Source organism: Triturus cristatus, chromosome 3_2 (genome assembly GCF_964204655.1).
Source record: "Triturus cristatus chromosome 3_2, aTriCri1.1, whole genome shotgun sequence".
Taxonomy (NCBI): Eukaryota; Metazoa; Chordata; class Amphibia; order Caudata; family Salamandridae; genus Triturus; species Triturus cristatus.
This window is the reverse complement of record NC_140584.1, coordinates 653,828,218-653,852,202: the sequence shown is the minus strand read 5'-3', so window position 1 is coordinate 653,852,202 and position 23,985 is coordinate 653,828,218. Positions and strand designations below refer to the sequence as shown.

Here is a 23,985-nt window from a genome sequence, read left to right as displayed (position 1 = left end):
CTGCGTCTGTATCAATATCTTTGTAACTGTAGAATTGTTTTTCGAAAACTAGAATGTGTATGATCTGTGTTATATAAGCAGAGCTCAGTTTACTAATTTCTGTGATACCAAGTTTCTTTGACACCAATGGCAAACCTAACTAGCAATGTTTCCAAATAAGTGTATAATTTTTGCAAGTTCAAGAAATGTGTACAGTTAGCGTGAAATGTCCGTAAAATTATTGCAGTACACCCCACATCTATCTTAAATGAATGACATTTTCTTTAAAACAATCCCTAACGCCTTTCTTGGTTTTAAGTTCACTGATTTTTAAGTCCCTCTTCTATATTTTATAAACTATAATTGCACTATTGCAACGACTTTTGCAAATTGTAGTCCCACTTAAATTAACCAGGAACTGGTATGGGAAACTCCAACTTGGAAATGTGCAATGTATACCTCTTATTAAGTGTAAATCGTTCTGATAGGAGTCCCCAAATATGTTTTTGCCCCGGGCCCTAATAACTGCTAAGATCCCACTGTCTATGAACTATCCTAAGAGGGCATGAGTGAGCTGAAAAAGAATGAAAAATTCAAAGTTCTTTTGAACAGGGGCCCCCAAAATAAGTTTGGCCCAAGGCTCCCAGATTTCTTAAGCTGTCCCTGTTCGGGCTGCTGCAGTTCCTCGGCCTTGCAGCATGAAGCTAATAGTGGTCCGCGGCTGGTCCGTTGAGCCACCGTGAAGGAAGAAATATTCCAGCAGTTTACTCTCCTGGAGCACCGTGAGCCCCTCTAACTGGGAAGTCACTTTCTTTAAATTTCATAATGAATACATCTCTGCCTGACACCTTTCTGCCTCGTCAGTTTCTCCCATAAATATGCACCTCCGAATGATAGAAGTTGACATGGTTAGTTAAAGGCAAGCGTCTTTTAAAGATCTTCACCGGTCCGATCTACATGTTGCTGTCACTCAACACTGTGATGTAATCGACCATCTGAGAGAGTGCTGAAGCTGTAGGATCAACTAATGACAATAATAATTCAAGCAAAAAAATAAAAATGAAAGCATCCACCCCCTGAAGTGGGAAATAAACATATTCACTGCTCCGTACTCCCTTCTGTACATGGGACTGTATGCAAGAGCCCATGATGAAGAAGAAACCTTTTTTATTAGAATAATTATTTAACGCGAACATCTTTAAGAGATTGAGGCGAGCCCTGCAATCTCTTTTTGTGACTCAAGTGCCATTCCATCCAGGGCTGCTCTAGAAAGAAACAGCATTACTTTGATGTGTGATTATAGTAGTAAAGATGATGAAAGGTTAAAATATTATACAAATGATTGGAAATCCTTACCCTGACACACTCATCCCCCTATACATTCCACTCATTGAGTTTAGTGCCAACTACGGAGATCTGTTGGTAACCTACTTGACACTCGTGCCTTAACTGTTTATTGTATGTGATCAATGAAAACTTGTAATAGTTTGCCTTACTGGATCTGTTATGGGGGAAATGGAAGACTGCCCTTTCTGCCGCCACTGACAAAGGGAAGCTGGCTTTGCTACTGCCATGCTGTTCCTGTTCTGTGAAGAAGTAAAGCCTGCACTCCTGCTACCCGATTTGTACCTGTCCTGTAATGAGAAAAATTGTGCTGATGCTACCCTAGCTGTACCTGCCCCCTAAAGGAGGAACGCTTGCACTGTTTCTGACCAAGGTATAGCTGTTCTCTGAAAAGGTGTTTCCACTGCTGTAGCCTCATATTAAAACACAAATCATAATTTGAATGCAATTGCATGCCTAGGCCAGTCAGAAACTGTAATTGGACCCAGGCAAAACTAACTGCGGTCCCTGACCCAGAGACCCTGGTTGCAATCACAGCTTCCCAGCATGACCAAACTGTATGGCCTTGGGTAACAACTTTTCTTCCCTTTGCCTCCTTTTCAGTGATCTTTCTTTTCCATGATCATTGCATTTTAGAGCACCTTGAATTAGTTCAGGATGCACACTGTACAACAACCTCTCTTGTATAAATGATTACCTTAAAAAAAATAATGCACGAAATGTACCAATTACAAACATAAAATGATAATATATACTTTAAATGTATAAAAATAATAAATAAAAAATGAATATTAAAATATCTACATTAATATTAAAGTTAAAAAAACTATTATGAGTTCCCATCAAGTAAAAATGCTATATGTCAGATGGTAAAAATATACATATATACTATAAAATTATTACAATTTTAAAAATTATAAAAATTACTACTTCAAAAAATACATCATTAAAAACAAACAATTCACATAAAAAATACACTTGTAGTGGTCAAATTTACTATTCCCACTCGAAATTAAACAACAGTAGAGCAAGTGTTGAATTTTGAAGGGGTTATATTTACTACTCCCACTCCAACCTGAGCAACAGTAGGGAAAGTGTTTGACTTTGGTGGGGTCAAGTTTTCTAATCTCTTTCCACCCTGAGCAACAATAGGGAAAGTGCGGGACTTTGGAAGGATCCGATTTTTATTCCCACTCCAACATAAGCAACAGTAAGGAAATTGTTGAAGACTGAAAAACAAAAAACATACATCACCCACTTCGTACGTGTCATCATGTACGGTGCGTACCCCAACATTGCATATGTACGGACCATACCCCCCCACCCCCCTGTTTGTACGGACCGTACCCCCCACCCCCCCGGTCCGTACATACGTGAGTATTGGGGTACGCCTGGGGTACGGTGCGGACATACGCGGGTGGGGGGGTATGCCTGGGGTACGGTGCAGACATACGCGGGTGGGGGGGGTACGCCTGGGGTACGGTGCGGACATACGCGGGTGGGGGGGGTACGGTCTGTACATACGGGGGGTGGGGGGTACAGTGCGGACGTACACGGGAGGGGTGGGAGGCTGGGGGGCCGTACGACTCGTACCCCGGGCACAAGTGTACTCGGGATAGGGGTCGTACAAAGTTCGCTCCATACGGGACCTTTTCCGTGCGCTTGTGTTTTCGGACGGGCGGTACGGATCGTACTTGCGCGCTCGGACTTCAGTTTTACGATTTGTATGTAAAACTGTCCGGGGACGTCTCGTAGACTTTTCCCAAAGTGATTCGTATGTATTTTTCACGTACGAATCGTACTTCGCCGTTTGTACGGGACTTGCATGATTCGTACGTAAAAAAATACGGATACAAGTCATACGGTAATTTGTTTTAACGGATCGGAATCGGCACCTATATGTATAAAAATAAATACATTCATGACTATACATATATTAAAATAAATGTTTTTACCAATTAGAAAGTATATATATTTAAAACATTTCCCAACATACTACTCCAAACATTCAACATCCACAAACACAAATTAAAATAATACTTAAAAGAAATAAAGATGAATGTAATAATTTAATAATTAATGCAAAAAAACAACTAATTAATAGACAAATAATTACAATCAATTAATTACCAAAATCAATCTAACCCATTACCAATTACAATGAATTACCATTTTATTCAAAACTATCTACTAAATAATATACAAGGAAAATAATTTACATAATTAATCAAATAAATTAAAAATATATCATTGAAAACATTTAAAATTAAGTATTAAAGAAGCTTTCCACTGTATTCCACACAAACCTAACAGCCTGCCCATAAATAAAGTCAAATGAAAGAAATCTTAAAATATATTGTCAAAACAAAATAAATCAACTATACTCAAGAAGGTATACACACTTCACATTAACGTAACTCATAAAAAAGACAAATAAAGACAAAATATATCGTATACAATTTAATTAAAAAAATATAAAGCACATAAAATTATGATGTTCTTACCTTCCATATTGTGTGCCACAATATTTGTGACATCACAATATTTTTTACACAATATTTGTTCCTTAAGATATTTCTGAAACAATATTTTTGCAAAACAGCCCACCCCTACCCCTTAGGCCAGCGAACTTGCCCTATGAAGCAAGGATTGTTTCACAATTCCTAGGAAGAAACTTTAACTTATAGGGGATATATATTCGAGCTCTGAAACATGTTGATGGAAAAGAGTAGTGTCTGTTGCTCGGTACTCCAGTTTTTAGGTTTAGCCTGGGTAGCGCTTGCGCTGTGCTTGTGAAATCTATTGTATTTAATATATCTTAAAAAAGAGTTCTTATCAGTTCCAGTCGCAGAAGTACTGTGTTGATCCTCTTTTGTGTAGAACTTTTTTTTATGCAAGCCTGCTTGTCGGCTGCATGCTTTCCCTCTCCTTCAACCCACCCTCCTTTTGCTTTTATACAGAAATGGCCCTGCACTCAAAAAAACAAGTAGGTTATTAGTGAAGGCAATTTATTGTCCATAATCAAAACTGAGAAATAAGTTGAAGTCTTCCCAAATGAAAGGAGCAATAGTTGAGTCTGATTGTCGAAAAGTAGTTCCTTTTATTCCATAGAAAACTTCTTAAAAGACACAACTGCCGACGCGTTTCGTCCTCATAGGGACTTCTTCAGGGCTAAAATATATACAAACAAAAAGCTATTTACAATGTGTAGACAAATACATAACATGAATGACAGATGAACCAGACAAGCCATTACTTTATAATACATATAACACATTTCATGTTGATTCATATATAGTAGCAAGAAGACTGAAGGCTAATACCTTTATGCACTTGAAACCCAACTGTTCCCTAGAAAGCTTTTTTGATGTCATCAAGGTCCCAGCCTATAGGAAATTGTACATCCAGTTTAGGCATGGCAGTCCACCTATTAATGCTTTTATTAATTCTTGGATGAATAATAAAACTCGATCCAAGGGCTGTCCTTCTTGTGCTTCTCCATACAAATCAACTGGCCATGTCCTTTTTGCATGCCTAGCTTACGTGAAACCAAAGAGCAAACGGTCAGCTCCTGTGTGCAGACAACTAGGGACCCGAAACTCAGAGAAGGCCATGCGCATTTTAAAATCAGATGCCAGACCTCTATTTGCCTGTGCAACAGCGAAATTCTTAGGTCACTGCTGAGCGATTAGAAGGAAGGCATTGTTGAAATCCTTCCCTGGCCCTGATAGATAAAATGGCAATCGTGATGACCCGGCAAGCGAGGATTAGTTTGTAATTTGAAGTGTATGTTTTTTAAATTGTATATATCTGTTCTTATGGAATTGTTCTATGCACAAGAATATTGTTACGGCTGGATCTCGTACAAGGGCGTTAATAAGGGGTAAAAGGGGCGATAATGCATCGTTTGGGTTAACAATCTGATTGTCTTATGTAATTGCTGCTAATGCACTAGCACTTTATTCATGTGGCCCCAATCCCCTGCCCTATATGGCCGGCGACAACATAATTATCATATGCCGCTTTATTATGTACACTAGAGTACTTTCCATCATTCACTTGCGCATTTTTTTTCCTTGACAGTTTTATAATTAAGAACATTTTAACTCGACTTGTGTGGCTGTCCCTTTTATGGTTTTTTATCAAATGAAATAAAGTGAACTTAATGATGACATGCGTTGTAGTGACATGCGATGTAATGGCTGCGTTGTAATGGCATGCGATGTAAAGGATGTTGTGTTGTATGACTGCGCTGTAAAGGTAGTGTGTTGTAATTACTGCGTTGTAAAGGTTGTTTCCCGCCCCTAGTGTCTGCAAGATAACTGCATTTCTGACTGCCTGTTTAGTAGATAAATCAGCAATATTTGGTGTTTAGAGGAGTCATGACAACTTTTGGCCCTGGTTCCAATGCACCTGCTGCACCATTAAAATCATGACCTTATTGCCTGTAAGGTAATTGCACTTGTGGCTGCCCGTTTATTAGTAAAATATTGCAATATTTGGTGTTTAGAGGGGTTTCTAGAGCTTTGGGCCCCAGTTTCACTGCACCTGCTGCATCATTGAAATCATGACCCTAATGCCTGGAAGGTAACTATACTTGTGACTGCTTATTTAGTAGTTAAATATAGCAATATTTGGTTTTTAGGGGCGTTCTGACAACATTTGGCCCCGGTTTCACTGCCATGGCACCTGCAGCACCATTGAAATGATGGCCCTTTTGTCTGCTAGATAACTGCACTTGTGACTGCCTGTTTAGTAGTAAAGGTTAGCAATATTCTGCTTTTAGTGCGGTATCTAGAGCTTTTGACCACGGTGCCACTGCACCTGCTGCACCATTCAACTCAAACTCATTATAACTGCAAGATAACTGCAATTGTGTTTTCCTGTATAGTTTTAAAATGTAAAAATGTAGCAATATTAGGTGTTTCGAGGAGGTCATGCCAAATTTTGGGCCCAGTGCCACTGAACCTGCTGCACCTTTTAAATCATGACCCTGTTGTCTGCAAGATAAGTGCACTTGTGAATCGGAATTTGCCTAGCATCGTGACGGTAAGTTCCAATTCTATTAAGGAAATGGGTGCAAGGATTATGCTTCCATCTCTCTTCGCTTTATTATTACAAAACTCACAGCAGCCAGAGAGATCTCAGAGAAATCAATGAACAATACAAAAAAAACTACAAATCCCTACAACCAGGGAGGAATCCAAGTACGTAGTCCATCAACTATTTCCATTGCCACCAATACATAGTCCAATGTCTGTCTCCTCCCTTCCTCTTTCTTCGCGCAAGTCACGCCACTCCATCACTGGTCCTGTTTAGACCCATCATTTCCTGAAAAGAACAAAACGATGTAAGTTCTTGACATAACCGCAAGACTACATGCGATACACAAAGCGGAACATTATACAAGAACTTTATTACAGGTAAGTTAAACACTTAGCATCACCACAAGGAAAGAATAGACTGATTACTTACTGCCATATGGGTGGGTTCGTACCATTGTGCTCTGGGATGGATAATCCTCGCCTCTGTGTCCTTAATAGAATTGGAACATACCGTCACGATGCTAGGCAAATTCCGATTCTATGTCAGGACCGGAGGCTTCGGATTATGCTAGTTCAAAGCTTACATACCACTAACTGTGATACATCCAGTATTAAGTCTTCGTACGCCTTCAGACAATCCACCACACATAATTTCGGAGTGTCCCGAAAAGCCGGGTACGAAACCGATCTGGTGTGAGATTTAGTATGTCGACCTACCATAAAAACGACCCCTTCCGGGGAAAAGGTCTGTGCCGAGATGTCCAAAGCGCGAACATCTGAAACTCTCCTGCAGGAGACTAAGCACAAAAGCAGGGTGAGCTTGGAGGATAATTCCTTCAAAGAAAGATATTTATTGGGCTGCAGAGAAAGAAACAGATTCAGTACAATATTGACGTCCCACAGGACGGAATAGCAAGATTCCGGGGGCAACGACAATCTTATACCCCGCAGAAGTCTGCAAACCAATGGATGTTCCCCAATCGGAGAGCCGTCCAGCAGAACGTGACCGGCCGAAATAGCGGATCTGATCGCGTTAATGGAGCGATACGCCAAACCTTCTGACGCTAAGTTGGCTAAGAAATTCAGGATGGGAACGACTCGGGATCCAGGCTCCCTCGAAGACACCAACAAACCCATCTCATCCACGCGGACCGGTAACGCTTCGTGGTGCTATCTGCCCAAGCCTTTGACAAGAGGGCCTCAGCCTGTCCCGAAAGGCCCAGCAACGTCCACCGTCACCTGAAAGCCGCCACACCATGAGGCGGAGCGTCCCCCTGTGTGACTAGATGGTGAGGATCTCCGTCCGGGTTCAGAAGAAGGTGAGGATACAGGGGGAGTAGGATTGGAAAATCCCAGGAAAGGTCCAGAAGAACCGGAAACCTAACTTGAGACCTCCAAAAGGGTGTTACCATGCTTACCACCACGTCCTGCAGGCGAATCTGAGCCGCCGTCCTCGTTATCATTGAAAAGGGTGGAAATGCATAGCCCCGTTCCGCGCTCCAATCCTGAATGATGGCATCCGTGGCCAGAGCCATCAGATCCGGCCTCCAACTGAAGAACCTCGGGACCTGGTTGTCCAGGCGAGAGGCAAAGAGATCTGCCGAAAAAGGTCCCCAAAGACTGTTCAACCACCGGAAGATCGGAGGGTCCAGCTTCCAAAGGCTGGAGTCGTGGAGATGTCTCGAGTGCCAGTCCGTGACCTGATTGTTCTGGCCCGGAAGGTACTCCACCGTCACCGAGATATGGTGTTCCAGACAGAAACCCCAAAAGTCTTTCGCTAGATTCGCCAACGTCCGGGAACGCGGACCTCCCAACCCATTGACATACCGAACTGCAGAGATGTTGTCCATTTTTAATAGGACGCATGATTGCACTCTGTCCTTGGTCAAACATCGCACCGCGAAGGAACCCGCTAGAAGTTCCAAACAATTGATATGAAGGTCCTGTTCGTCTAGAGACCAAACCCCTCCGGTGGAAAAATCTCCGCACCGAGCGCCCCAGCCCGACCTGCTGGCGTCAGATTCGATGACCAAATCCAGAACTGAGCCGAATATCGCGCGTCCGTTCCACGCCTGCATATGGGACAACGACCATGCAATCTCTTCCCTGGCCTCCGCCGAGAGAGGAACCACATGATCGTACGACCGACCTCTCCTAAGATGATACGCCTTGAGACGCTGAAGGGCCCGGTAATGTAAGGGCCCTGGAAAGATCGCTTGGATCGAGGACGACAGAAGACCCACGAGTCTGGCCAAGTGTCGCAAAGAGGTGACAGGCCTGGAAACAGTCCGACGTAATTCGTGGCGAATTTTCGCCATCTTCCGCGACGGAAGACTCAGGGTCGCTTGGACGGAGGCCACCACAAACCCAAGAAAAGTCACTGACTGAGAAGGCTTGAGGATCGACTTGGCCTCGTTGATGATAAACCCCAGATCCTGCAAAAGGGATACCGTCTTTTGAAGCTGGCGTGACAAGGTTTGGGGACATTGGGCCATAAGAAGAAGGTCGTCTAAATAGACGATCATGCGAATGCCTCGCGCCTGAAGGAATTCCACTGCGGGGTGCAACACCTTGGTGAAGCACCACGGAGCCGAGGAAAATCCGAATGGAAGGGCGATGAACTCGTACACCAGATCCCTCCAACAAAACTGTAGGAACCGTCGGTGGGGCGGGTGGATGGGAATCACCAGGTAGGCATCTTTCAAGTCCAAGCGTGCCATCCAATCGAAGGGCAGAAGGATGTCGCGCAGCAGATGGATACCCTCCATCTTGAAATGGCGGTACACCAACCAAGCATTGAATTCCTTGAGATTGATAACCGGCCAACGACCCCCGTCGGCTTTGTCCACCAAAAAAATATTGCTGAGAAATCCGTGAGGGTGCAAAGTTGATCGACTAATGGCTCCTTTGCGGAGCAACTCGGAGACCTCCTCGTCGATCAACTGTGCTTCCTGGGGGTTGAAAGTTAGCGGACGAGGCCGCCTCTCCTGTTGAGGGTTGCCGAAAAAATCTACATGAAAACCCTGAATGGTTTGAAGAACCCACGCATCGGAGGTTAATGCTGCCCATGCGCTTTGAAAGAACGCTAGCCGCCCCCCTATGCGAATCTGCTCTGCTGGCAGGACACTTACCGTTCGAATTTCTGCCACCAGAGTTGGACTTGAAACCTCCACGGCCTCTGAAACGTTGTCCTCGCGTTGGATAAAAATTTGTGTAGTTCGCGGTTGAATTATATTGTCCGCGACCAGAGCCTTGTCCCCTTGAGAATTTTGTTGGAATCCGCGGCCGGCTGAGCGGCCCCTGCCTCGACTGGCCCCGCGGAAAACCCGTTGGGTAAAAACCCTCTTGATACTGGACTGGGCCTTTTCCAGCGAAGTAAACGTAGAGACAAATTTCCCTAGTTCCTTAATGAATGGTTCACCGAACAGGCCCCCTTGGGCCACTGCTCCTGCCTCAGAAGAGGCTAGGTCACCAAGTTTAGGATCAAGTTTGATCAACAACGAGCGGCGGCGCTCGGTTGAAAGGGCGCAATTCGCGTTGCCCATGAAAATGATGGCCCGCTGGGCTCAGTTTGACATGACTTCTGGAGAAATGGGCGAACCTGACACCTTAGCCTCCTCCGCCATGGCCAAGATCTTCGTCATTGGACCGATAGCATCGAGGAGCTTGTCCTGACAGGACTGCCAGGATCTATCTATACCCTTCCTAGGGTCCTTCACGTATTTCGCCAAAAAGGTGGCCATTTTAGGATCCTACTCCGGCGTGAAAGCAATTTTATCGGCTAGGGAGGGTCTCGGGCACTACGCCCTTAAACAACTCCGAGCCTCCTTCTCGAGAGGCTTGCAGAGGCGATTCGGGACAAAGCGGGCAACCTTATCGCCCGTAACCCAAGGCCGGGGGTGCATGATATAATCGGGGTTGAGCATATCAGCATCTTCCTCCGGTGCCGCCGAAGAGGCAGTAGGCGTTGGACACCAGGTACGAGAGGACCCAGCCTCCTCGTCGGTATCCCCTTGGGTGTCATTATCCGTTGCAGGGGACGGAGGGTCCGGAATATCTTGGGGAGCCTCCGCCGGTGTGGGGACGGGGGCCTTAGCTAGAAACGCCGTCTTAAGAGCATCCACGCCTTCCGGGCGTTGTTTCTTGGACGGTGGGCGGGCCTCCCCAGGACACTCACCGGGGGACGGCGCGGTGCCTGCGCACACCGCGGCCAACCTATTGCACTCCTGCACTGTTCTGTCAGAGAGGCATTGCTCCATAGGGCCAACCACCTCGTTAACCACTCTATAAATTGAGGAATCCACTGCATCAAAGAAATCATCATCGTAAGGTAGGTATTCCTGAACTTCCTCTTCATGTCTGGTCATTCATACTGGTAAGGTAAGTAATTACAAAGGCAAGTACAAACTACCCTTTGATTGAACTTGGAAAGTGTGCTGTGCACAGGAACCACGAAGGTAATTAGGGGCAGGCCGGAGGCTGCACAAAGTTTAGGTAGCCCAAAGGACCACAGACAGGCTTGCACCAAACCAGCAACGCGCAAAAACCCTCAGGAAAAACCCTGACCGGGTGACTGCCTCCCAGCGCGTAAAAAACACTAATTAAGTGCCCACAAATGCATGCGCTCGCTCACCGCGAGGGAAAATGCCTGAAATGACGGTGCAATATACAGCGCTACCAAGCACGTTCACCGCGGGTAAAACCCGCAATACGGACCCCGCCGGGGCGTTCAGATTAAAGAATGCGTGAATACAATCCGCTTACAACAGACGTTCAGGTGAGGCAGATGGGGACAAGGCTCGTTGCTAGTTTCTCTCACGGCGATAACGCCCCACTGAACAAAAACACACAGCGCTGCAATAAAACAATGGCCAAAGAGGCGCCAGTAACCAACTAAACGTATAACACCATAGAATATAACCAAATAGGGAAAAACCACTTAACTGGCTGCGAAGCAGCGAAGAAAGAGGAAGGGAGGAGACAGACATGGGACTGTGTATTGGTGGCAATGGAAATAGTTGATGGACTACGTACTTGGATTCCTCCCTGGTTGTAGGGAGTTGTAGTTTTTTTGTATTGTTCATTGATTTCTCTGAGATCTCTCTGGCTGCTGTGAGTCTTGTAATAATAAAGCGAAGAGAGATGGAAGCATAATCCAAAGTCTGCTGTCCTGACATAAAATTCCTGTTCAGTAGTAAAATATAGCAATATTAGGTGTTAAGAGGGGTGCACTGCACCTGCTTCATCATTCAAATCATGACCCTGTTCTCTGCAAGGTAATTGCACTTGTGGTTGCCTGTTTAGGAATACAATAAAGCAATATTAGGTGTTTAGTGGGGTGCCTGGAGCGTTTGGTCCCAGTGCCACTGCACCTGCTGCACTATTTAAAACATGACCCTAGTGCTTGCTGGATAACTGCACTTTTGACTTTCTATTTAGTTGTAAAATATAGCACTAATCGGTGTTGAGAGGAGTTATGACAACATTTCCCCCCATGCCACTGCATCTGTTGCACCATTCAGATCAAGTCCCTTTTAACTGCAAGGTAACTGCAATTGTGACTGCCTGTTTAGTATTCAAATATAGGAATATTATATGTTTAGAGGAGTTCTGACAACTTTTGGGCCTGAAGCTATAGCACCTGCTGCACCAATCAAATAATGACCCTACTGTCTGTAAAGTGACTGCACTTGTTGCTGCCTGTTTAATAGGAAAATATAGCATTGCGCTAGCATATTAACTTTATTTTTAATTTAGCATTTTTACAACATTTAGGATTTGACCATAATGACCAAATAGCTTAATTTGAAAAAATAATACCGGTAATACCTACTAAGTGCAAAGAAAGGTACTGAGGCATAAATAAGAAATGCCACAAACGTTCTAAGGCTAAAGCATCAGCGTTACATCACTAAGTAATAAAAAGCAAGCATTCCAGCATACAGCTAGAAACTGTCTGCTTTTTCCGTGGGAAGAGATCTTATCTTGACAGTGAATGGGGCTTAAACAGTGTGAACAGCTTTAGTAGAAGTATCCTAAATGAGTGCAGCCAGGGGAAGTTAACAAAAAACAACATTCCACACAAAAGCAAGTGAACACAGTAATTCGGCAATGGGAACTGATAAGAGCCCCCTTTTAAGATATATTAAATACAAGAGATTTCACTAGCACAGCGCAAGCGCTGTGTAGGCGAAACCTAAAAAGAAGTCCTTAGAAACACTCCTTGAGGCTAAAATGCAACAAAACACCCAGAGCAAGTTATCTGTAAACAAAATATATCTTCCATTTCAATGACACCAAAAATATCAGTTTGTCACAGAACAGAAATCAAATCAAGCTATTTCAGTGGACCACCAATCCAACCTACTTTGTGCTTTAAAAGCAAATCTATAACCAAAGTTGAGTCGTTGGAAAAATGTGTTGCGGGCTAATGCGACATTCTTGGTAACACCATGTGTTATTTAGAGCTTATGTTTTTTTTTTCTTGTAACCTAATAATTATTGTGTTGTTGTGTTTTTACAGTGCCCCGACAAATCGTGCCTTCGTACGCCTTCACTGAAAAAGAAAATGTCAGAAGCTAATCTGGAAGGGAAAAAGGACACTGGAATGATAAAATACATCAGGCATCAGGTAGGACGCGTTAAGGAACGTGCAACAGTTAAGGCCTTAATAGAATGTGCAGTAGGTGCACTCCGTATCTACACTGTGAGCGTGTCATAACTCATGATTTTCATTTCTTGTTTTGGTGAGATCCAGTGTTTAGTACCTATATGTGCTACCCTTATGTGTTAATTCTAGCATCCTGTGTCTATCTGTCTGATAATCTCGGACTGTAGTGTTCTGCTTTTCGTTCACGAGCCTGTTTTACTGTTTTGTTCTCTTGCTTAATACCATTCCACTGTTTTTAAATCAATTTACAGCAAGTGAGCCTTTCTGCGATGAAAGTCACATTACTTAAGAATGCAAAATAGGGAGAGGGAGAGAGAGAGGAGGATGCCTAAGGAGAATAGACAAAGGGACAGTAAGTGAAAGGAGCTTCAACATAGATGATATAGTGCGACATTGACAGATAGTGATGGAAAGACGAACAATAAAGGGGCAGTCGAAGAGAGTGGGGCAAACCCAAAGGTAGTGACAGCAGAGGAGGATGAGAATCCGCTTGATAATAACTATAGTAGTACCTGCAGGCCCTTATTTCCCTAAAGTCTTGGAATGTTTGCACTGCAAGGAAGAGACTGCAAACTATACAGACCACTTTAAAACACCTGCCTCCAGGGCACAAGTCGAGGGTACACGCGGGTAGACGGCGTCTACCCACTCTTTTCACAGGGTGGACGTCGTCTACCCTGCCAAAAAATTCGGCTGCACAGAAATATGCTGAGCTTGTCCTGGTGTAATGTTTAGACACCAGGACACTGTCAGCAGCACCTGCACATTGTCTGCTTTCCTTCCGAGCAGCAACGTGCAGGCGGGGAAGGGGTTCATCAGATTCCAGCTTCGCCCATAACAAGGCCGAAGTTATGGGGCCATTCGGCCCCCGCAGTTTGGAGTATCCTTGCTGGGAGCTATGGGGAGCCTCACACCTAGATGCACTGGAGCTTGTTATCACTTCACAGGAACTCAAGAGAGGCATTGTTTTGACTTAGTTCAGTCCTTGTATATAAGACATATGCATGCTCTGTAGGAATGTCAGATGTGTTGATCTGTCCCAGGATTAACAGAAATAAAAATGTAAATATCACTGTTTTAATGTATTTCTTTTATAGCGCTACTCACTCCAATGCAGAGTGTAAGAGCGCTTTACATCCTACATACACATTATACATTGTCAATAAATCATGTGTGTGTAAATCTATGTGCAGGATGTGTTAGATAAGATAATGAGATGTTACAAGGTGTAGGAGTCACATGTCCTTCGTAGCTCACTGTCCAATATTTGAAGGATTACATTTTATGAACTGCAAGTAACAAAAGAATCTCTGTATTAAAGCAGTAAGACGCTTACCTATTTACATTAAATTAAAATCTGCCATCTGTGCGTTATATATTGTGCTTTGTAGGAGACATATTAGCCCTCTATGCTACTTTGATTCAAAACTGGGACTAGACTAAACACAGATCTCTCCAGCAAATACGTTAACCTCCAGAATTATTTTACCATTATTTTTAGTCCCTGTGATTTAGTTGGCACACAAAGATCTCTGCAGCAGGTGCCCTGACCCACATAAGATATTTTAAAATGCAGACTTTGCAACCAATTAAGCAGAACAGATTTACTGCCATGTTTCTCCTTGTTGCTGATTTTTTTGTGGCAGGGTTTTGAAATTTAATGTGCATATTTACAAAGAAGTGGCGTAAGGCAGCATCATAGATCATTTTGCTGCGCTGCCCTATGCCAATTTGAAAGTATAGGAATGTTCCGCATTTACAAGATACAGTGCATTCCTGTCCTTTCAGCCAGCACACATTTTGCAGCCGTGAGCCAATGCAGGCATCCATGCACCACTGTACAACGGTGCATGTGTTATTGGCCCAATTGTTTTTGTGCAGTAATGGGCACCTTCCTACACAAAAACAATTTTGAGAGGTGTATCCCTCTTTCTATGTGTGCTGCAGAATGCAGCACACGTGGAAAGAGGAAAAAACGAATGCAGCACAAGTGGAAAGAGGAGAAAACTCATTTCTCCTCGTTACGCCTTCTCTAGGGAGGTGCAAGGATTTGGCGCTGCCCAGGTTTACCTGATGTAAATCAGGGGCAGCATCAAATTCCATGGGTGTGGAGTGAGAACACCCACAGCAACTCCCATGGAACGCCTCTTTCATGCAGTCACGCAGAGTAAGGAAAAAGGCTTGCCTCGCCTTACTCCATATCTACAAGACCATGAAAAGCCACGCAGGGTGGCTTTATGTGGGCTTGTAGATATGGCTAAGCCCTATGCGCCACCGAGACATCACAAAAAGTGACATTCTGGCGATGCACAGGGCTTGTAAATATGCTCCTAAATGTATAAGTTGACGCCCAGATATTGCGTCACCTTTTTGGCACAACCTCAATGCAAAATCTAATTTGTTATATATTGTAATGCGCTCAAAGTTATTCATAATAGACCTGCCAAACGTGTGTGAGGTCTTAAGATCTGATGGTACTTCTTGTGATGTCACTTCATTTGAGGTCATGGGTTGTAATGCCACACACTTAGATGTCACGCACTGTGATGTCCACGCGCCATGATGTCACTTGCATACTGCCTAACTTGGATAGTCCCGCACTTTTTTGGGGGGGACTTGTGCCCTGCCTGCATCTGAGAAGTAACTCATGTGCACATCTGCATTAAAATACTCGATTTGTCTGACTGTCTTTGTTTGCTTTCATGCATCAGTATCGTATCAGTGCTCCTGAAGAAGGATCTTTCTGACATGGTAGCCCCTACCTTTTCACATAAACAGTTGTTGAGATTGGAGTTTTTTTTGGATTAAAAAATTTGACTTTATGCAACCTTATGGGATGAACGACAGGATTGCACTTTCTTGCTTTTTATGATTAGTTGTTTGCATTATGGAGTGATGCTATTATTGATTATACTTTTGATTCTTAATAGGTGTTGTTTTACACGATGTAATATCGATTGTATATTTCGCAAATCTGTCCCTTAGCAATTTCACTGTTGTGTTATTTCTGAAATATTTTTTCACTGTTTTCATCTTTTATGAAACATTCATATGAGATTTCCTCTGTTACGGATACAAGTGCACGCATGAGTCCCGTTTAAATTAACTTTATTGAGACTTCACTCGGACAACACCACTTTTAATTAGAAGGGACCTTTAAGAAAGGGCTGCCGTTGTTCAGTCCGTTGACATCATCACGCCTCACTGACGTGATTAAATATTGGTTTAACGTTCACGTTTATAATGGATACTGGGATCCTGCTAACCAGGACCCAAGTGTTGGTGCTCTCTCCCCTCAATTGGTTTGGTAAGTACTTTTTACTAATTGGCATACTGGTGTACCCCTGTAAGTAATTCCCTAGTATATGGTACTGAGATACGCAGGGCATTGGTACGCTAGTGGTCTCCCCTGGGCTGCAGCATGTATTATGCCACCCATGGGAGCCCATGCAAACTATGTCTGCAGGCCTGCCATTGCAGCCTGTGTTAAATAGTGCATGCGCCTTTCACCACAGATATAAGGTTTACCTTATAACCCAGTCACTGCACTTAAAACCTATAAGCCACCCCTAAGGTAGGCCCTTCAATCCAAGGATAGGTTGCATGGTCCTAAGTGTGAGGGTCCCCCGCACAAGCAGAGGCACGTCTTCAAATGCCGGACTCCATTCTCTGGGTTTTGTAAGTCTAGAGAAGCCCTCCTAATGTATGTAGTTGACACTTGTCAATACGAGATGCCCAAATATATAATGGCTACCCCATCCTAGTCTTGTTTGGTATCAAACATGCTGGAATCATGCAACTACCTCGATTCCAGTTTTAGTTGCATGAACCCATCTCTAACTGCGTTGCCTTGCAGGGTCTGCATGCAATCCAGTGCTCCTACCAACCCCAGACACTGTTCTGCCCTCCTGGTGATGAGCCTAACTCGAGCCGTGGAAGGCAGAACAAAGGATTTCCTGTAAAAGAGAGGCGTTAGCCCATCTCCTTTAGAATTAGGTGTCTCTCGGCTAGGGTGGGGGTGCTCCTGAGTGCCACTAGACTGCTTTGAAGGGCATATTTGGTGCCATCCTTGCATAAACCGGTTTGCCCTAGTCCAGGTGCCCTTGGTTCCCACTCTGGCACTAAACCACACAAAGGACAGGGGAGTGACCTCGCCCCTGGAGTTGCCTAGAGCTCTGCCAGGTGGCCACTTGATTCTGCCATCTTGAAAGCAAGATAAGCAGAGGCCCCTGGGAGCATTTGACTGGTCAGTTTACCAGAGTAGCATCCCTGACCCCCCCCCCCCCATAGGTGGGTCACTGCAGGTGGGTTATGTAAGGTTTTCCCTGAGGGTGGGTCCCTAGATTCGTCTGGCCAAGATTACTCTGCAAGATTTTTCTGAAAGACTATTCTGCTGCTGGATACTTGACTTCGTCTGGAACCAAGATAAGGCTGATCCTAGTAGGAAGGCTCCAACTGCAACTTTGTCCCGCGTGTTCTGCAAAGAGTCTGCAAACTCCAGGGCCATGCATCCTCCAGGGTCATAAGGACTCAGTGTGCATCAATGACAGCAAGAAGGAATCTCCCTTGGAGTGAAGGAGTCACTCCCCTGCATTTGCCGGCACCTCGACGACGACCGGCTTGTGGACCCTACTGTCCCACGGACTCTTCAAGGCTCTACAACACAGGTGGTGGTTTGATGTCTCCCATGGGGCCTGGCCTGTCGTCTGTGCAATTTGGAAGACTGCAATCCCTTGTGGAGCTGCTGGAACTGAACCCCTAAGCATCGAGTCTGTTTGCCGTTATCAGGGCTTGTTGGCTCTGGGGGGGGCGTGGCTAGCCAGCCAACATAGCGGATGTGGACTTCTAGTGCTCTGCTCGGACGATCCACCCATTATCCTGTAAATGGTGATGTGCTGGGCGCTGGCTCTTCCCCGCTGCGCGGAGGCTGTGACTCCATCAGCAGTTTCATGGGCTAGACACCTGCTCACTACACAGGCTGGAGAATGCGCCGGCAGCCAAGCGGCTCATCCTGATGCTACCTGGAGGCACCACTCCGAGAGAAAAACAGAAATAAGGGTGAACGAACCTGGAGCCTGGGATCGCCGGAAGCTCATGTAGCTGGACCGCGCGACCCTGCGTGGCGGAAGCTCCAGAAACGGCAGGATCGCAGCAAACTGAGGCCATGGAGTGGGAAGCCTCCATCCCATATGCTCTGGGACCAGCTCGAGCGAGACACAAGGTGAGACCGGTGCCGGCCACGACAGCAGTGGAAAGCAGGCACGGGCCAGTGCGGCTGAAACGGTCTCTAATGGGAGTGGCTTTGGCCCCCCTGGCTAACCCATGACAGAGGCCTGCGCAGGGAAAAAGCTGGGAGCCTTGGTAGTGGAAAGAGGGGGCAGGGACCTGCAGCAGCGTATATAGAAAGCATGAGGAGGTCTGATGAAGTGAGGGAGCAGCCTGCGGAGTAGAAGGGGAGGAAAGGAGGGCACGTCACCCCATCCAAGCGTCCCACCTCCCTGGGGAACGAGTGCGGTGGCAGGGGGTGGGGGAGCTGGTGAGTGAGCGCCTGTGTTGTCGCTGGAGGGCCACAACGGTGCCAAACCAGGGCCATGGACTGCCGGAGCAGATCTGGGCTAGGCGTGACTCCATATGAACTCTGGTGGGGGGCGAGCTTGATCCCCTGGGCCCGCAGTTAATGTAAGTTGCTCGCGCCAGGAGCACAGTGGTGCTGGACCGATTGGGAAGGTGGCAACCAGGCAGTCGGAACCACAGGGACGGCGCGCATCGCAACAGTGGAACCCTGGCACCCTTTCATAAGATAACTGTGGGATTGGCTCTCCTCAAAGTCCATCCCCCCCTTTTTTGACTGCTGAGGGAAAAACAGAGCGCTTAGCGCTTGCTGATTGCAGAACACGGAGGGCTGCCTCACAAATTATCCCCGTGGCATCATAGAGTCTGCAGCACCTGTGGATAGGAAAGTACTGGCTGAGTGGGGGGGGTGCTGCACTGCGACACAGGTGCGACCGGAGGGCATCGGGGTGACAGGCACCACACAGCGGCGTGCCTCCCCAGGCCCAGCGCGCCCATCATGAATAGATCATGCAAGGAACACCAGGCAACTACATGCCATCCGCGCAAAAGTTGGTCATGGGTTGCATGCATACAAATGTGCAGCAGGCTGCCGCACAACCAGAGATACAGGAACCCCTCAATCAATGGCAGAACTGGGGACAAAGGAGCCGTCCATGGAACTCTCCACAAACATTTACTCTGTCCTGACCGCAGTGGAGAGGTTGGGAGCCGTCCTGGAATATACCCGTACCACGCTAAAGACCACAATAGACGGGGTCGCGTCTGACTTTATGCTACTGCGAGCAGACCACCGTAAACTGTCAGACAGGGTACAAACCAACGAGCAATCATTGCTGGAACCGAAGCCGACCACCAGAAGCCATGCAGCAGCACTGCAGGATCTTGTGGAGCAGATAAATACGCTGGAGGACAGGTTGGAGGATGCGGAAGGCCGTTCTTGCCGAAATAATATCCGAGTGTTGGGCCTGCCTGAGGGGTAGGAGGGACAAGACACCGTCGCATATGTTTAGCGCTGGTTGAGGGATCTGCTCCCGGAAGACACACTATTGGCTCATTTTGTTTTGGAACGAGCCCACCGTGTACCGGCTCGCAGGCCGCCCCTGGGAGCCAGACCAAGGCTGCTCCTCTTCAGGCTGTTAAATTACAGGGACAAGGACGCAGTGCTAAGGGAGGCCCTTAAACTCAATGACATTAAAATACAGAACCATCAAATAAGGCTCTTCCCCGGATTATACACGGCAGGTACAGCCAAGAAGAGGGTCCTTCAGAGAGGTGAAGCATAAACTTTGCGACTTATGCATCCGCTATTTCTTAAACTTCCCAGCCAAATTACGAGTCGCCACAAAGGGAACTGCTTGTTTCTTCGACGTGCCGTTTGAGGTCTGGGACTGGCTAGAAGAGTCAGGTCTGCTGCCGGGGCCCAGGGTGACTGCAGCGGCGCAGTTCCCCTGACAGGGCAGAAGAAATTGACGCTGGGGCGATGTTGGAAACTCCAAACAAGCGAGAACACAAGCAGCTATTCCCGTCATGGAGCAGAGACAATTAGAAAGGCAAGAAGCCCTCAATGTGGATGCAGCAATCCGGAACAAACCATAATCCTCTGAATCAGAGACACAATCCGTCCCCTCCCTGAGCATGTCTGGGTCGTCGCCAGCCTGATCTGACAACCTAGACTCTTTGCAGCTGCCGGACATCACATCGCAGACATCAGATTATATAATCTGAACAATCAGTAAAGTATTGCTTGAGTAAAGTTTTATAAAATGCTGTTCCACTGCTATGTTGTAAGCTTGTAAAGCGCACAGCTGCCCACCAACGGGGGCGTCCCGGCGCTGTGGACCGCTGGGGAACCCGTCCTGGCTATCCCTGTGAGATGGTCCCTTTCTGGGTATCTCCAAGGTGAAACCAGGCATCCCCGGCGTCTGTGGGGGGCCGTTGTAGAGATGAGGCAAGCTTAATGCCCAGAGTTGCCAAGTGTGTTCCTGGTTAGAGTAGGTACCGAGGCGAGAATTATCATGTCCATTTTGACCCTGGTCCACGACCCTGCCGCGTCGGGAATTGAACCCTGGTCCATGGCCGATTCTCTGCTTACGGGTCTGCCACCTCTACCTAGTGAGCCACACCTCTCCATGTTGCGATACTGATGCAGCCCGCTCTAATACCCACACACTAGCGTGCAGGTACAGCCCGGCAAGAACAAGTTAGGAACCAGCATACCAGTGCAGCATGCTCTCCTGACTCAGTTAAGTTTAGGGCGTGGTAACACCCTAAGCTCAAAGGAGCTACTACTTATCTAGAGATAACATTGAGGGAATGTTCAGCGTGCATAAACCTGTAACACACACCCCAGCAGTTAACCACATCTATCAAGTTAGTTGTCACGGTTGGACATTGCAGTTTGGACGTACAACAACCGCATGTTCGCCCTCATAAAGGTATGAAGCACACAGTTGTGCTCCCATTTTTAGAATTTTCATTTCCCCCTGTTTCACACTCCCTGGTGGCGCCTACCGATAGACCAACACTCAACAGTGATCCTTACTTGGAATGTGAGGGACATGCATACACCTACTCGCAGATACTCTGTGTATTCATATCTTCAGTGCAGACAAGCCACAATAGCCTTCTTACAGGAGACACACCTTACCCACATAGAAGCCTGTCGCCTTCGCAAACGCTGGAGGGAGCGGGTATACAGCACTAACTGTTCCTCCCAGGTGCGCGGAGCGCTGATATGGATAAAGGCAAGTTCCCTTTGTGGAGGAGGTGGTAGACATAGATCCAGCGGGCCGGTATGTATTTTTGAAAGGCAGGTTGAACGGAAAAATAATTCTTATGGGCTCTATTTATGTGTCAAATGTGTAGCAGACCCCGTTCCTTGCCAGGCTCTCCAGGGTATTAGTTAGATGGAGCTGACTCCATTGGCTTATAGGAAGGGATTTCAACTCAGTGGTAGACATAGACCTAGACCCGTCATACCTGCCCCTAACAGGAACCACAGCGACATCCAACCCACATACGCTATCAGAATGTCTAGCACACTGGTCACTCACAGATATTTGCAGTACTCTCCACCCAAACACGTGCGGTTACTCGTTTTATTCTCCAGTACATGATCTACACGTTCGCCTAGACCGCATAGTTGGCTCACATATCCTGTCCCCACTCATTAAGCACATTGAGTACCTAGGGCGAACACACTCAGATCACAACCCAAAGCTTCTGCACCTAACTTGAGATGCGGATCCCTCTCCCATCCCCATGTGGCGGCTAACGCCTGCTTCACTCGAGGGTCAGGCGTTTGGCTCCTCCCTAGGGGTGGCTATTCTAGACTACTTTGAGAACCACAGTCAGTGAACGGGAGACACATTCATAGAATGGGATGCCTTTTAGGTAACCGTGACAGAACATTGCCTGGGTGCTACTTGGAATAAACAAGGCAACTGGACGCTCCGCTTAGCAGAGTAGAGTGCCAACTCCTGGGGCAGGAAATAAAGCTGTGAGTAGCAAGGACACGAGGCGCCTAGACGAAATGAGGGCAGAGCACGCAGAACTATTAAAGAGGATCCTCTACCATAATTATGCTGCACATTTGGCGCGTACACACGCTACTGCAGACCCAGCAGGCAGAACATTAGCTTGGCTCCTAAGGCAGGAGAAAGCCCATCAACCCATAGCTGCCCTTAGGATAGACGCCGGACAATTCGTATATACGCAATGAGAAATACACGCAGCAATGGCGCGTCATTATGCTGCACTGTATCAGAGCATGGGGCACCTAGAGGAAGCACCCATAAACAGGTTCCTAGACACCATAAGCCTGCTGAAAATAACACCCGAGCAGAGAGAACTGCTAAATGACCCAATAACCCCTGAGGAGATCCGTGGTGCGATAGCAGCACTGGCATCTGGAAAAACACCCGGCCTAGATGGATTCCCAGCAGAATTCTACAAGGCGTATGCCACATCGTTGGTCCCCCAGTTGCGCGAACTGTGGGCCCGATTCACAGAACTAACTTAAGACAAAATCCTAAACTTACTACCATTTTCGTATTCACAGAAGGCACTTACTCATTTTGGTATTCACAAAAGTTAGGACTCCTAACTATACTACTACTAAACTGAGAAAAATCCTAATTTTAAGGCTTTCGGTATTCACAGAAGGCATTTAGAAGTCTTAAAGTTAGGAGTCCTAACTTTACTACTACTAAACTGAGAAAAATCCTAATTTTAAGACTCTCGGTATTCACAGAAGGCATTTAGGAGTCCTAAAGTTAGGACTCCTAACTTCTGTGAATACCGAAATGAGTAAGTGCCTTCTGTGAATACCAAAATGAGTAAGTGCCTTCTGTGAATACCAAAATTGTAGTAAGTTTAGGATTTTGTCTTAAGTTAGTTTTGTGAATCGGGCCCTGTATATAAAGGCTCTGAGCGAGCAGGGACTCCCGCCTTCAATGAATGAGGCAAACTTGGTATCACTCCTGATAAAGACCTCACGGACCTGGGATCCTATAGGCCACTGGCCCTCCTTAACGTAGATTATAAGGTACTGGCAAAGCGTTTGGCAGACAGGCTGGCGCAAGGGGTCCCCGCTCTGGTACACACAGACCAAAATGGTTTGCCTCCGCCCAGAGCACCTCCCTAAATCTAAGGCGCTTCTTCTGAGTTGCAACTTACTCAACACCTCACTGGGCAAATTCAGGATGCCTGATATTGTATCTGGAAAAAGCGTTTGACTCTCTGTAGTGGGGATTTTTATTCGCAACACTGGCAAGGTACAACTTGGGGTATGGGTTTATAGGCATGGTGCGTCTACTATATGCAGCGCCGTCAGTCTGTGTAAAAATAGGTCTATACATATCTGGCCCAATACAAGTGAAAAGAGGGACCAGACAAAGATGCCCGCTATCCCCACTACTTTTCTCATTGGCCATAGAACCCCTGGCGGAGGCACTTCGCAAGTGCTGGGTGAAGGCATCACACTGGGAGACGACGTGCATGCAATATCTCTGTACGCAGACAACCTCTTTTTGTACATAAGAGATATCCACCAAGTATCCCAGCAGTTGGCGCAGGTGCTAGGCGACTTTGCCTTAACATCGATATTACGTGTTAATGCCTCCAAGTCTTGCCTCTACCCCTCCAGCGACAATTGCAGCGACCCAAAGTACATACTAAACGGAGTACAGGTGCGCTGGTGTGTAGACACATTCCGATACCTCGTAATCAGAGCCAAGCAGACCTACTAGATGGCAACCTTGGCAGAGCCCTAACAGCGATCCATTCCCAGATACAGTTTTGGAACACGCTGCCACTGTCTGTGACTGGCAGGGTGGCCCTCACATAAATGGTGATTCTGCCTCGTCTGCTATA

At 46.2% G+C, this 23,985-nt stretch overlaps 1 protein-coding gene across 1 annotated transcript in view; it reads left to right on the top strand.

The window, feature by feature from the left end:
- Window positions 1–23,985, top strand: part of UNC80 (unc-80 subunit of NALCN channel complex) — a 3,271,126-nt gene that overhangs the window by 1,620,839 nt on the left and 1,626,302 nt on the right. Inside the window, exon 29 of the mRNA XM_085648598.1 lies at window positions 12,892–12,999. Coding sequence (XP_085504724.1) covers window positions 12,892–12,999 — 108 coding nt within the window. The remainder of the gene's footprint in view (window positions 1–12,891; window positions 13,000–23,985) is intronic.